The 15,878-nt window shown below is 39.5% G+C and overlaps 1 protein-coding gene across 1 annotated transcript in view; it reads right to left on the bottom strand.

The window, feature by feature from the left end:
* LOC307018559 (phospholipid phosphatase-related protein type 4-like) overlaps positions 1-15,878 on the bottom strand; it is a 119,318-nt gene that overhangs the window by 4,982 nt on the left and 98,458 nt on the right. The window contains exon 10 of the mRNA XM_079648842.1: positions 465-600. Coding sequence (XP_079504968.1) covers positions 465-600 — 136 coding nt within the window. The remainder of the gene's footprint in view (positions 1-464; positions 601-15,878) is intronic.

The raw sequence follows: 15,878 nt of genomic DNA, 5'->3' as shown, positions 1-15,878 counted from the left end.
TTTGTCAGTGTGTCTCAAATACTTATTGATTTTATGACCTTCACTAACCAAAAGAAGGCCTACTCCTGAGCTTCACAACCGCTCTTCATAAATATCAGGGGGAAGTCACAGAGAATATGTCCATATTTGACTCTATGTTTGATACATACACAATATTTAATATTACCAGACATATCATTGGTGGCTCTCTTAATCAAATGCAATCTGTCTTAAATGTAGAAAAGTTGCAGGATAATAGTGGAAGAAAAGTTACCTATTCAACCTCAATCATTTTTACAATTGAATTGAAATCACTCTTCTATTTAGTGTTATACTACTTTATGTTGTTCGGCAATAACAGAATCTAAATTCAAGGATGGAGGGCTTTTAAGACTACCAATCTTCCCTGTGGTTGTCATGATTGGTAAGCATAACAATTGTTGATGTCATAATGCTTCACATATAGTACTACCAGCAGTACATACCTCCTCCTCCCAATGCTCCAGTGGTGGAAGCCGGCGGTGATGGGTCCTGGTCTGTCAGGGCTCTGTATCGAACGGATCCCCCGTCCTCCGACCGAGGAGAGTACAGTAGACCCTGCTGTTTGGATAAGGCTATCACCTGGAATTAGAGGTCGACAGTGAATTATACAGTTTAGGAAAGACATTTGGATATGAATGCACAATAAATTGTTGAAAAAGCTCAGGCCAAGGATAAAGTCTTCATCTTGAGATACTGTATTTCACCAGAGTTCCAGTATGTTTGAAATGTTTAAATTGGCTAATGATCTTGGAGTCGCTGTAAGTGCAGGCACACTACAAACCAACTGCAAAACACAAACTGTAGGATTAACAATTGGCAAACCAGCAGTGGATTAAAATTAGTATTCCCGAAGTTAATATGCTCACCCTGTCAACAAGGAATATTAACTCTGTAATCCATTACCAACAGGATGTGGATTGCAAAGTTGGTTTGTGGATTTAGGGTAAAATCACAATTCAGGAATCTAGAGGTAGGCAGTGAGAATATAGGCATATCTCCTGGCCACCAGCTTAAAAAGCTCTCAGAGAATCTTAGGACAATCGAGATATGACCGTTTAAACGAAGAGCTGGTCCAGTACAACCTGTTAAGAGGTCACTCAGGATATAACACATGGGGCGCAACGTGGAGCACAACAAAGAGGGAAAACAAAAAATTGTCCATTGAGGGTGTTGGTGCAAGCCACACAGAGCGGTAGGCCATGCAGGCACAATACCTACAGATCCTATATGTTTCTCTAGCCCTTCAAGGAACAGACCCTTGAGATTTATTGTACAAGTCCCTAAAAAACATGCACAGATCACTTATCACGCCAGTACCGGTCCATGGGCCGGTACCGGTCCATGGGCCACACAGAAAGATTGAATTCAAAATATATTTTTTGAATATCAGTCCAAAAATATTTTGATTTGGAAAAATGACCGGATGCATTTGTCTGTGCGACTGTGAGTAGTTATATTCATGCTGTTTCAATGACATTAGTATGCATAAAAAGTGACAGGTGGTCCCACCCCCAATTATGCTAATGAGCTAAGCCCCGCCTCCCTTTGTTCGAGGTGTTATCACGTGTAGGTGTGATATCACACATAGGTGTGATATGCCCCCCTGTAGTAGCGCCTTTGTTGTCTAATCTAATTAGCCTGAGATGTCTGTCCTTTGATGCCCCCCTATAGTAGAGCTTTTGTTGTCTAATCTAATCAGCCTTAGATTTCTGTCCTTTGATGTGAGGAGTGATGTGTTATAGCGTGTAGGTGCGATATGTCCCCATGTAGTAGAGCCTTTGTTGTCTAATCTAATTAGCCTTAGATGTCTTTCCTGTGATGCACCCTTGTAGAAGTAGAGCCTTTGTTGTCTAATCTAATTAGCCTTAGATGTCTGTCCTGTGATGTGAGGGTTGAGGTGTTATAACATGCCAGTGTGATATCGCACCGGCATGTTATAAGCCTTTGATGTTAATCTATGTGTTAATTAAGGCAGTCTCTTTGAAGTTGTGCGTGAGACTGTCTCGCACCCCCGTCCCCTCGCACCCTGTCCCCCTCCCGCCCCTTCCTGTCACCCCTTCCTGTCACACCCCCCTTCCTTTTGCTGTGATGCCAGAAGATAGTGGGGGTGGAGTTAGGTAAAAAAGAAATCCATGCAGACTAGATAAAAAGCCAGTCATTTCCACTCATCAAGTCACCTTTCAAAAAAGAAAAATGTCCAAGAGACGCATCGATATTGGTTTAATCAGCGAGACGCCTGTGACAACTTACCGCCATCCGTCGGGAGCGGCAATCAAGAAACAGATGCGGTATCTGTGCCGGGTTCAGACACCTCCGGCCGAAACTCTTCAAGAAAAATGGTGGAGTCTGGATGTGTGAGACTGTCTCCCCCCGTCCCCCTCACACCCCTTCCTCTCCCCCCTCCTGTCACCCCCTGATTTTGCTGTTATCCTATGCCAGAAGATAGGGGGGTGGAGTTAGTTTTAAAAAGAAATACGCTCAAACTAAATAAAAAAACATTAATTTGCACTCACTAAGTCACCTAAAAACGTTATTGTCCTCTCTAAATTAGATTTAGGGTTTTTTAAATGATTTGTGTTAACTAAGGATGTTTTCTTTTTAAGCTATGTGAGACTGTTAACTAGTGTTTAATTAGTTTACTAACTATAAGGAAGTCTCTTTTATGAAGAGGGTAATAATAGTTTAAAAGATATTAATGACCCCCTGATCTTGATTTTGAATGCTTAACTACTTCACACAACTTTAAAAGCTTTTCTGCTACCAAGATACTTTTAGATACACTTTCATGTTTGCAACACTTAAAAAAAGGGTATAATATGAAGTACTTTGTAATGTTAAATACTTTGTAAGGAATTGGGTTTCTTTAGGGCTGTTTCAGTGAGACAATGCAGTTTTGATAATTTTAAGTTTCAAGTTTCAAGGCTTTATGTCATATGCCCATTGTCATATGCCATTGCCACAATGTAGATATGTCAATGACAAACATAGGTCACAGGCTCCTCAAACAGTGCAATATATATAAGCAATAGCTCACGTCGGGCCGAACCACGCCCCTTAGCTGTGATATAATGAGCATATACCACGGCCTGAAGTGAGCTATTGCTTTTATAAAACGGTTACCAAGTGTGGCAATATGAAAGAAAAATACACACTCTAATTTAAGTAGTTTTTATTTGTAAATAATGATGTTCAAAATAAAATAGTCCCTCCGTTGTCTTCTGCACAAAACATTGTGCGAGGTGGTTGCTATGCAACAACACTAACAGCTAGCGAACATATTAGACAGAGAGCGTTGATCCATTATTTGGCTGTTTATTTACATTAATGTGTATGTTGCTGTTTATTGTGCATCCACTGAAAAACTGTCCAGCATCAGTAGCATGGCTTACGTGGTCATTTGTATAGGTTGAGGTTGTTCTAGGCTGTTGGCGTGGCGTGGCGTGGCGAGAATATTGCTCCACTTTCTCCGGTCCCCGAGATTCGGCTTCCAGAAGCTCTGGAGCGAGCTTTCGCACATGTGGCCACTAACGGTCATAATTACTCTGCTTTGTTTCAAGACCTGCATCAGAAAGCTTTTGAATGGTGGTACTCTTCCAGTTCATCTACCTGCTCTTCACGTAGCTCTGCATGTTGTCGTTTAGGTGCTTTTTTTTTCTGTCCAGGCACTGCTCAATCCACTCCTCCATAGTAAGACCCCCCCCGGAGGTCGAAGTTAATCTTAAATGTTTCCATCTTATGCTTTGTAAGTTCGTTTCGTAACGGAAGAAATGTAAATATATTTATAAAACCGACAAGTCAAATCAATCAATCTGATTGCTCGATAGTGTTTTTGCGGACCTCTTTGATTACAGATTTGAAAACATCGTTGCTTGCTTTAAAAGTAGCACAATTCATTATGTCAAACCTTGGAAAGTGTCTAGATATCCTTGCCCTAATGCCAAAGGAACTGCACACTGAATATGTCTTGCCGTTTGATGTCTATGTCTGGACCGCTGCGTAAAAAGGAGGGTTTCTGCCCCGTTACTTCTCCGCTGCTTTCTTGGTCCAGTATGAAAAGCAAACTGCTTGCAGGGATACTGACTTGTTGTGAAAAGTAACTTACAATTCTACCCGTGGTATACGCTCAGTATATCACGGCTAAGAACCAATCAGATTGCTTGATTTGACTTGTCCGTTTTATAAATATATATATACATAGGTCACAGGCTCCTCCAAGAGTGCAACATATATATATATAGAGCACATAAAACAGATAAAATACTGCTATAGAATGTTTTTGGTATGACAGATTGGGCATTATTCTCTCACAAAAGAACTGTAAGATACACGTTTATGTATACAAAAAGTCTAAATATATGTTATTTAAGAATGTGACTCTTATTTGCAGCTTTTTGATTTAAGTAAGATAATCCAGTTAAACAATGTCGTTTTTGATAACTTCCTGTTATCTAACTGATAACCTGCTTTTTTCTGCAACCAAGATACTTTTAGATACAGTTTTGTGTCTGAAAACTTTACAACTGGTACAATGTCAATCACTCTTTAACACATTTTGTTTTCTTAAAGACTGTGACTCTAAAAGGCAAGTTTGTGATTTTAATACTTATTTACTGACACTTGGCAGATTTTGGCTTTTTTCTCTTTTTGTCTTGAGTTACTAAGATACTTTTAGATACACTTTGATGTATGAAACACTTAACAACTGGTAGAATATGTTTGTAAGGAATTCGTTTTCTTTTAATGGCCATTTTTTAAAAACACTTGTTTAGTTAAACAATGTAGGTTTTTCTTTTCTGATAACCTCACATATTTTAGTTATTTTCTGCTACCAAGATACTTTTAGATACACTTTTCTGTATGCAACACTTAACAAAAGGGTATAATATGAAGTACTTTGTAAGGAATGGGGCTCTTTAATACCCATTTTTTATTTTAACACTTGTTCAGTTAAACAATGTGTTTTTTTTTCTGATATTTTAGTTGTTTTCAGCTACCAAGATACTTTTTGATACACCTTTAAGTAGGAACATTTTACAACTGGTATAATGCCAATTACTTTGTAGCAAATGTATTTTCTTAAAGACTGTGACTCTTAAAGGCACTTTGGGATTTTAACACAATCCAGTTTTCTGGAAATAACTTAAATGATTTTTGTTAACTTATAGTTACACTTTATTGGATGCAAAACATTTTAACTTGGTAAAATATTCATTGATTTGTAATGAATTGAGTTTTCTTAAAGAATCAAACACTAAACGGAGAGTTTTGGGATTTTAACACTGTTTCGATGAAACAATGCAGTTTTGATAACTTGACTTGACTAACATTAGTTTTTTAAATATAAGTTTTTTATATGACTTTACTGATTTTTGCTTTTTTCTCTGCTACCAAGATACTTTTAGATACAGTTTGTTGTCTGAAAACTTTACAACTGGTAGAATGTCATTCAATGTGTAACACTTTTTATTTTCTTAAAGACTGTGACTCTAAAAGGCAAGTTTGTGATTTTAACACTTTTTTTTACTGACACTAGGCAGATTTTGGCTTTTTTCTCTTGCCAATATACTTTTAGGCACACTTTGAGGTATGCAAACCCTTAAAACTAGAAAATGAAGTAGATTGTCTGAATAGATTTTTTCTTAAAGACTGTTTCTCTAAAAAGGCAAGTTTGTGATTTTAACACTTTTTACTGACACTCGGCAGATTTTTGTGTAATTCTCTCACAAAGGAACTGTAAGATACACTTCTTATGTATGCAAAACCTTAAACATTTTTGAAAATAAAATACTTTGTCTGAATACATTTTCTTTAAAGGCACTTTTGATTTTAACGCTATTTCAGTGGAACAATCCAGTTTTGTTAACATCAATGCTTTTTTTCTCTTTTCTTGTGTTACTAAGATACTTTTAGACACACTTTGATGTATGCAACACTTAAGAACTGGTAGAATATGAAGTACTTTGTAAGGAATTTGGTTTCTTTTAATGGCCGTTCTTTAAACACTGGTTCAGTTAAACAATGTAGGGTTTTTTCTGATAACCTTACATATTTTTGTTATTTTCTGCTACCAATATACTTTTAGATACACTTTGATGTATGCAACACTTAACAAAGGGTATAATATTATAATGTATGATGTCCTTTATTGTTTTATGTTTCATGTGGAACCTATATGCTGCATGTCTCCCTTGAAAAAGAGATCTATGATCTCAATGGGACCAATCTGATTAAATAAAGGTTTGAAATGAAATGACTATGAAGTAATTTGTAAGGAATGGGGTTTTCTTTAATGGGTGCAAACCTTTACAACTGGGTAAAATATTCATTAATTTGTAATGAATTGAGTTTCTTTTTTTGATTTTCAACATACTATTTGTACACAATGACTTTTCCATATATATTTCTTTTTCTGACAAACTATACTTTTGACTTTTTCCGTAAAATCAGGACAAACTATTACTTATTCTTAAATTTGACCTCTTGCTGCTTGGTTGGAAATGATAGATGAAAAACCTACAAAGCTTAAAGAACTTTTTTTAAATCTCTCAATTCTACAGATGACTCCCCCCATTCAACGCAATAAGTCCCACCCTCCACTAAGCAAATCATCTAAAATGAAGGACCCCCACTAAGACGACCGTTGAAAACTAGCCATGTATCTGAAAAAAACCAAGTCTCCCCCCGCGAGTTTCAGTCAGGAACAAACTCCTGGGCCCTTTCTCATTTCAACAAATCCCCCTCCTCGACTCCTCGACTCCTCGGTCCTCCGGTAGTTACCCGGAAATGAATTTCAGCGCGCCATGTTGAAGGACATCTCATTTCTCTAAATGCACTTTGAGGACCGAGGATCGAGCGTCGAGGAGGCTCTCTGGAGGAGCTATAACCGAGGATACACTGATGGGTCCTCCACGGTTCTCAACGGCTCCTTCGTAGATGCATTTACAGGAAAAGATATGTTTCAAAGAGTCGTGACGCACGGCCGGACTTATCTCAGCCAATGACAGCTCTGCATGCATCCCCTGGATATTATTTTATTAACTGCTTTCATCGCGACGCGATGTTTACAGTGAGAACAGCTGTGAGGTCCGTGCAGAAAGCAGAGCAGTGTGTAACATATCACTTTATTTGCTTTAGTTTAGTAGATATCTACAAACAAAAAGTCAATATTTTTCTAAAACCATTTAGTGCTTCACATAATAAAATACACAACGGCTGTAGCCTGATTATATGCTTTAGGAGCTGTAGGTACGTGTGGTACAGTGTGTAGGTGTGTGCGTGGTACAGTGTGTAGGTGTGTGTGTTGTACAGTGCGTAGATGCGGCGGACAGACGGGTCTCAGTTGGTTTGGTGTCCTATGCTTACTTTTAATACTTGTAATATAACTAAATAAAACGTTTGGCCCGTAATTTAAATTCCCCATTGTCGCGACCAGAGAGGGGGGGGGGGATATATCCAGTCTCTGATAGTGTTACGTTATTATCAGAGTGCTCTGTTTGATTCTGAAATTGTATATCTTTATATAAAATATATACATATATATATATGTGTGTGTGTGTGTGTAAGTGCTTGTGTGTGTCCGCATCTGTAACCTGTTATTGTCTCATTATACCGCACTATGAATGAAATAAAAGTAAATATAAGTCGTCATGAACACATCTGTCCATCAGACAGAGTGCTGCTGTGCCTCCTGTCATCATTAATGGACGTCTCTTTAAAATGACCGCTCAGAGGAGAGGAGTTCTCATTTCTCTAACCGCCTGCTGCTTCCCCTCTTCTCTCCTCGGCTGCCCTCCTCGGCTCCTCCGCTCGCATCTCCTGCGGGCGGTACTAAGTCTCGAGGATAGGAGTCGAGGATAGGAGTCAAGGAGGGGAGTTAGAGAAATGAGAAAGGACACTGGACTTCCATCATCACCACCATTTTGGACACCCGAATCTTACAGTACTACTGCTGCTGATGTTGCTCCTTGGGCCAAGACGTCTCTGTTTATGGACACAGTGAAATCGGTGTTGGTTGATATTGTGGAGAGGGTGATGCATTGGCACAGAGAATAAATCTGCAACGGATGCCGAGTCAGTCACCCCGGCCAGAGGCAACACGATTGTCTGAATGACATGCATAGTCAAATAAAAATGGGGGAACTACTATGCAAAACTCTCTGTATATATTGACCAGAATGTAGTCAATACCCTTTTAATAAGTGTGGTGATGAGGACGATTGAAAACAGTGTTGTAGAGCCATTACCGGATCATAATAATCTTATAGATCATCTACCGCTAACCGACTGCTGCGAATGTGTTGAACAAATACCAAAAGCAATGGCAGAGCTTTGCTTCAATATAATGAGAGAAAAAGCACGATACTATGGAATTGCCCAAATTGGCGACAATGCCAGAGCATTTATTAAAAGGCTGTTGGAGGATCTCTATTCTAGTATCGGTTGTCATTACATCGAAGGATATGCCAAAACGTGTGACGACATAGACAAAGCCTTTGAATACAATTATATGCTACCTTTCCTTACAGCTAAACAAATCCTATGCCAGGTATTCAACAGACCACAAGAAGCAAAAGAAGCCCCAGAAAGGATTACATTCAGAGCTAATAATGGTGAAACCGAAGAAGAAGCAAAGCAGATTTTAATCGTTGCGGGTGAAAGGATAGAGAATTTGCAAGTGATGTTAATGCACTTATCTGATAGAAAAAATGCATTTGTTTACTTTCAAGAGACCCCTAAACATCTCCTTGGGCAATGTGAATTGAACGATAAACCGATCACTGTAAATGAAACGCGGAGAGAAGCAGCAGTGCAAATCATTAAGTCTATTACCTTGTATGCAATACGACATTAACTTGGTAAAATGTAATATGTTTTTCTGGAGATTGTGTTGAATGTTTTGTTTTCAATTAAACAACCATAATAAATGAAAATGTGTTTATTTTTGCTTTCATACATAGTAATAGTATTGTAAACGAAACATTTAAAGTGGTCCTGGAATCTTCATTTTCCGACACATTCTGTAACATTACCGAATAAATGAAACAAACACCAAAAGTGTATCATGTGCTCTCATTGTATGCTCTGTTTGTAGATGTAATGCATCTTTGTGTCAAAAACAGCATACACATGAATATTTTGACTGAAGTGAAAAAACTCCATCATGATATTTCCCATAATCTGGGGAATTCTAAACTGGAGACGGTCCTGGGGGTGTTGAAATCAGTATAACTATTGATTTTGTGTGTGAAAAAATAAAAATGTAAATAGGAAAAAAAAATTAAAATAAAAAAAGTGTTTTTTACATTTTAAAAGCTGTTGTCTTCATTATAGCAAGGGGAGCGTGTCTGATACATGTGTATTACAGTCCTTCACATGCACTGTTGTCTTCATTATAACAAGGGGAGGGTAACAGGGAAGATGTATGATAAATGTTTATTGAAACGTGCATATTATACCCCCACAGAAACACAGAAACACGGAAACACAGAAACACGGAAAGACAGAAACAACTGAAACAAAGAAAACACGGAAACATAGAGACACAGAACCACAGAAACACAGAAACACAGAAACACAAAAACACAGAAACACAAAAACACAGCAACACAGAAAACACAGAAACACATAAAACACTAAAACACTGAAAAAACTAAAACACAGAAACACATAAAACACTGAAAAACTAAAACACTGAAAAAACTAAAACACTGAAAAAACTAAAACACAGAAACACAGGAAACACTGAAAACACGGAAACACAGAAAACACTGAAACCACTGAAACACAGAAAACACTGAAACACTGAAACACTGAAAACACTGAAAACAAATTAACACTGAAACACTGACACACAGAAACATCTAAACACACAGAGACACAGAACCACAGAAACAAAGAAACACAAAAACCACAGAAACACAGAAACACAAAAGCACTGAAACACTGAAACACAGACACACTGAAACACCAAAACACAGAAACACTGAAACACAGAAACACTGAAAAACTAAGACACAGAAACACAGAAAACACTGAAAACACAACAAAAAAACGGCTTGTGTGCTTGCATGGTTTTTGAATAAACACATCAGTATTTTAAAAAGTTGATGGGAGACTGATACAATTTGACTTTTTAAAATGAAACAAAGATACAGGGGGGCAAAGTACAAACACTCTGTTTCTGACTAAATTAATCCTGGTAGGTTTATGTAAAGTATAAGTGTCTGTAGTTAAAGATTTCTTATCTGAACAAGACAATTATACTTTACATAAACCTTTCACACACAAAATCAATAGTTATACTGATTGTAACACCCCCAGGACCGTCTCCAGCTTAGAATTCCCCAGATTACTGGAAATATCATGATGGAGTTTTTTCACTTCAGTCAAAATATTCATGTGTATGCTGTTTTTGACACAAAGATGCATTACATCTACAAACAGAGCATAGAATGAGAGCACATGATACACTTTTGGTGTTTGTTTAACTTATTCGGTAATGTTACAGAATATTTCAGAAAATGAAGATTCCAGGACCACTTTAAATGTTTCGTTTACAATACTATTACTATATATGAAAGCAAAAATAAACACATTTTCATTTGTTATGGTTGTTTAATTGAAACAACATTCGACACATTTTCACAAAAACATATTACATTTTACCAATCTAATGTCGTAGTGCATACAAGGTAATATACTTAACGATTTGCACTGCTGCTTCTCTCCGCGTTTCATTTACAGTGATCGGTTTATCGTTCAATTCACATTGCCCAAGTAGATGTTTAGGGGTCTCCTGAAAGTAAACAAATTCATTTTTTGTATCAGATAAGTGCATTAATATCACTTGCAAATTCTCTATCTTTTCACCCGCAACGATTATAATCTGCTTTGCTTCTTCTTCGGTTTCACCATTATTAGCTCTGAATGTAATCCTTTCTGGGGCTTCTTGTGCTTATTGTGGTCTGTTGAATACCTGGCATAGGATTTGTTTAGCTGTAAGGACAGGTACCATATAATTGTCTTCAAAAGCTTTGTCTATGTCGTCACACGTTTCGGCATATCCTTCGATGTAATGACAACCAATACTAGAATAGAGATCCTCCAACAGTCTTTTAATACATGCTCTGGCACTGTCGCCAATTTGGGCAATTCCATAATATCATGCTTTTTCTCTCATTATATTGAAGCAATTGCCATTGCGTTTGGTATTTGTTCAACACATTCGCAGCAGTCGGTTAGCGGTAGATGATCTATTTTTATTATGATTATTATGATCCGGTAATGGCTCTATTTCACTGTTTTCAATTGTCCTCATCACCACACTTATTAAAAGGGTATTGACTACATTCTGATCAATATATACAGAGCGTTTTGCATAGTAGTTCCCCCATTTTTATTTTACTTTAAAGAAAAAAGTCAATGTATCGGAAAAAAAAGAAAATCCCTGGCTTCAATCAACCGCTGGTTATTAGTCTTCTTCTTCTCCATCCAACTCGGCATGGATCTCTTTGAGGCGTCTACCGTTTTTGCGCCTTGGATCCTCCATTCATCCGTGTAAATTTCTTTATCAATAAGAGTATGGTCAATCTCAGTAATGAAGTCTGCGAGCCAAAGTCTTTTCATTAACGCGTTGTAATTATTTTTGAAGAAAAAATCGGGCATGCCATTATCCTCTCCACAATATCAACCAACACCGATTTCACTGTGTCCATAAACAGTGACGTTTGGCCCAAGGAGCAACATAAGCAGCAGTAGTACTGTAAGATTCGGGTGTCCAAAATGGTGGTGATGATGGTAGTCCAGGAGTTTGTTCCTGGCTGCAACCTCGCGGGGGGAGACTTGGTTTTTCTCAGACCCATGGCTAGTTTTCAACGGTCGTCTTAGTGGGGGTCCTTAATTTTAGATGATTTGCTGAGTGGAGGGTGGGACTTATTGCGTTGAATGGGGGGAGTCATCTGTAGAATTGAGAGTTTTTACAAAAGCTATTTAAGCTTTGTAGCTTTTTCATCTATCATTTCCAACCAAGCAGCAAGAGGTCAAATGTAAGAATAAGTAATAGTTTGTCATGATTTTACGGAAAAAGTCAAAAGTAGTTTGTCAGAAAAAAAAGAAAATATGGAAAAGACATTGTGTGAAGAGAAAACAGTCTTTAAGAAAAAATCTAATCAGACAATGTACTTCATTTTCTATTTTTAAGGTTTTGCATACCTCAAAGTGTGTCTAAAAGTATCTTGGCAAGAAAAAAAAGCCAAAATCTGCCTAGTGTCAGTAAAAAAAGTGTTAAAATCACAAACTTGCCTTTTAGAGTCACAGTCTTTAAGAAAATAAAAAGTGTTACACAGTGACTGATATTCTACCGGTTGCAAAGTTTTCAGACAACAAACTGTATCTAAAAGTATCTTGGTAGCAGAAAAAAAGCAAAAATCAGTATTCATCTAAAAAACATATTTAAAAAAGAAATGTTAGTCAAGTCAAGTTATCAAAACTGCATTGTTTCATCGAAACAGTGTTCAAATCCCAAACTCTCCATTTAGTGTTTGATTCTTTAAGAAAACTCAATTCAATACAAATCAATGCATATTTTACCAAGTTAAAATGTTTTGCATCCAATAAAGTGTAACTATAAGTTTCTTTTTAGGAGAAAAAAACAAGATCATTTAAGTTATTTCCAGAAAACTGGATTGTCTTAAAATTCCAAAGTGCCTTTAAGAGTCACAGTCTTTAAGAAAATACATTTGTTACAAAGTAATTGACATTATACCAGTTGTAAAATGTTCCTACATAAAAGTGTATCAAAAAGAATCTTGGTAGCTGAAAAATAACTGTTAAAGTGTTAAAATAAAAAATGGGTATTAAAGAACCCCATTCTGTCACGATTCTCATGTTAGGTCACGTTTATAGTTTTGTAGGTTTGGGTGTTTTTGCTGTTTTCCATGTCATGTTTCCCTTTGGGTTATTGTCTTGTCATTAGTTTCCCTGGTGTGTCTAATGGTCTGATTATGTTCACCTGGGCCCCTGTGTTTTCTCCTCCCTCCTCACCTGTGTCTTGTTGTGTGATTGAGTCTTGTGTGTATTTAAGTTCTGGGTTATCTGTCTGTCTTGGTCGGTTCGTCTTGTTCCCTGACTAGTTCTGCGGTGAGTGTTCTGTTTTGTCATTGTCTATATATATCATAGCCTTGAAATAAAGGAAGTTTCAGTTTATATCTGCATTTGGGTCCTGCTTGTTTCACAAACCGTGACAGTACAAACCGACCTGAAATATGGGCCCAGCAGATCCTTTCGAGCAGGAGATAACTAACCGTTGCTTTGGCTACCTGCTCTAGTCGATGGTTGGGAGCGTCCAGGGGTCAGCAGCGAGAGGCTGTTCGGGCTGAGGCACACCAGAGGGCAATGGAGAAACCAGGTTTAGTTAAATTCTTACCTGGCTGGATTTTGGACTTCCTCTCAGTGTGTGATTCCCGGCCTGCTAGCCCCAGGCATGCTAGCTCCATGTCTCCCAATTCCCAACCTGGCATCATACGCCTTGGTGGGTTCCGTCTGAAGTCAACCCGTGCTTCTGCCCCAGTTCCTGCTCCTGTCCAGGAGTCATATTCTGGAACTCGTCTGGCTTATGGAGGTCCACGGAGTATTCAGGTGGCTGCTAAGAGGAGGAGTCGCAAGGCCAAGCTAGCAGCTCAAGCCCCAAGAGCCATGGTTCCGGCTCCAGTACCGGACCTTACAGCCATGTTTCCGGGTCCAGTGCCGGCCCACACAGCCATGTTTCCGGCTCCAGAACCGGCCCACACAGCCATGTTTCCGGGTCCAGAACCAGACCTTACAGCCATGGTCCCGGCTTCAGTGCCGGCTCCAGTAACCATGGTCCCGACTCCGGCTCCTCGTCACCTGCTGACTCATCGGCCAACGCCAGCTCCTCGAGTCCTGTCGGCGTACTGGTCGACTCCAGCACCTCGTCTCCTGTTGGCTGTCGGTCCGACGCCAGCTCCCCATGTCCTGTCAGCATACCGGCCGACTCCAGCACCTCGTCTCCGGTTGGCTGTCCGTCCGACGCCAGCTCCCCGTGTCCTGATGGCTGTCCGTCCGACGCCAGCTCCCCGTGTCTTGTCGGCATACCGGCCGACTCCAGCACCTCGTCTCCTGTTGGCTGTCCGTCCGACGCCAGCTCCCCGGGTTCTGTTGGCGAACCAACCCACTCAAGTGTCGTTGGAGGTCCCGCAGACTGCCCTTCTGCCGGGGGTCCTGCCATCCCCATGTCCTGAGCCGTTGGAGGTCCCGCAGACTGATCTTCTGCCGAGGGTCCTGCCAACCCCATGTCCTGAGCCGTTGGAGGTCCCGCAGACTGCTCTTCTGCCGGGGGTCCTGCCAACTCCATGTTTTGCCACGTTGGAGGTCTCGCCGACTACTCTTCCGCTGGGGGTCCTGCCAACTCCATGTCCTGTCGCGTTGGGGATTCCGCCGACTGCTCTCCTGCCGGGGGTCCTGCCGGTCCTGTGTCCTCTTCCATGGGGGATCTTACCGACACCGGCTCCTGACCGGCCTCCGGAGCTGTCGGGTCTTCACCCCTCCTCGGACTCTGCCTTGCCCCCGGGCCGTCCGCCCGAATTGCCCTTTTTGAACTCTGCCTTGCCCCCGGGCCGTCCGCCCGAATTCCCCTTTTTGAACTCGGCCTTGCCCCCGAGCCGTCCGCCCGAATTCCCCTTTTTTGAACTCTGCCTTGCCCCCGGGCCGTCCGCCCGAGACCCGTCCTCCAGACCCCCTCCACCCACCGTGCTGGATTTTTGTTTTTTTGGGACGTCTGGAATCCGTCCCTTGAGGGGGGGGTTATGTCACGATTCTCATGTTAGGTCAAGTTTATAGTTTTGTAGGTTTGGGTGTTTTTGCTGTTTTCCATGTCATGTTTTCCTTTGGGTTATTGTCTTGTCATTAGTTTCCCTGGTGTGTCTAATGGTCTGATTATGTTCACCGTGGCCCCTGTGTTTTCTCCTCCCTCCTCACCTGTGTCTTGTTGTGTGATTGAGTCTTGTGTGTATTTAAGTTCTGGGTTGTCTGTCTGTCTTGGTCGGTTCGTCTTGTTCCCTGACTAGTTCTGTGGTGAGTGTTCTGTTTTGTCATTGTCTATATATATCATAGCCTTGAAATAAAGGAAGTTTCAGTTTATATCTGCATTTGGGTCCTGCTTGTTTCACAAACCGTGAGACATTCCTTACAAAGTACTTCATATTATACCCTTTTGTTAAGTGTTGCATACATAAAAGTGTACCTAAAAGTATGTTGGTAGCAGAAAATAACTAAAATATGTGAGGTTATCAGAAAAAAAAAAACCTACATTGTTTAACTAAACAAGTGTTTTAAAAAAACGGCCATTAAAAGAAAACCGAATTCCTTACAAAGTACTTCATATTCTACCAGTTGTTAAGTGTTGCATACATCAAAGTGTATCTAAAAGTATCTTAGTAACACAAGAAAAGAGAAAAAAGCCAAAATCTGCCTAGTGTCAGTAAATAAGTATTAAAATCACAAACTTGCCTTTTAGAGTCAGTCTTTAAGAAAATAAAATATGTTACAGAGTGATTGACATTGTACCAGTTGTAACGTTTTCAGACAACAAACTGTATCTAAAAGTATCTTGGTAGCAGAAAAAAGCAAAAATCAGTAAAGTTATCAAATACTACATTGTTTAACTGGATTGTCTTACTTAAATCAAAAAGCTGCCAATAAAAGTCACATTCTTAAATAACATCTATTTAGACTTTTTGCATACATAAACGTGTATCTTACAGTTCCTTTGTGAGAGAATTATGCACAAATCTGTCATATCAAAAACATTCTATTGCAGTATTTTATCTGTTTATGTGCTC

The sequence above is a fragment of the Notothenia rossii genome (genome assembly GCF_949606895.1).
Source record: "Notothenia rossii genome assembly, chromosome: 9".
Lineage (NCBI taxonomy): Eukaryota > Metazoa > Chordata > Actinopteri > Perciformes > Nototheniidae > Notothenia > Notothenia rossii.
This window is presented reverse-complemented; position numbering and strand designations above follow the sequence as displayed.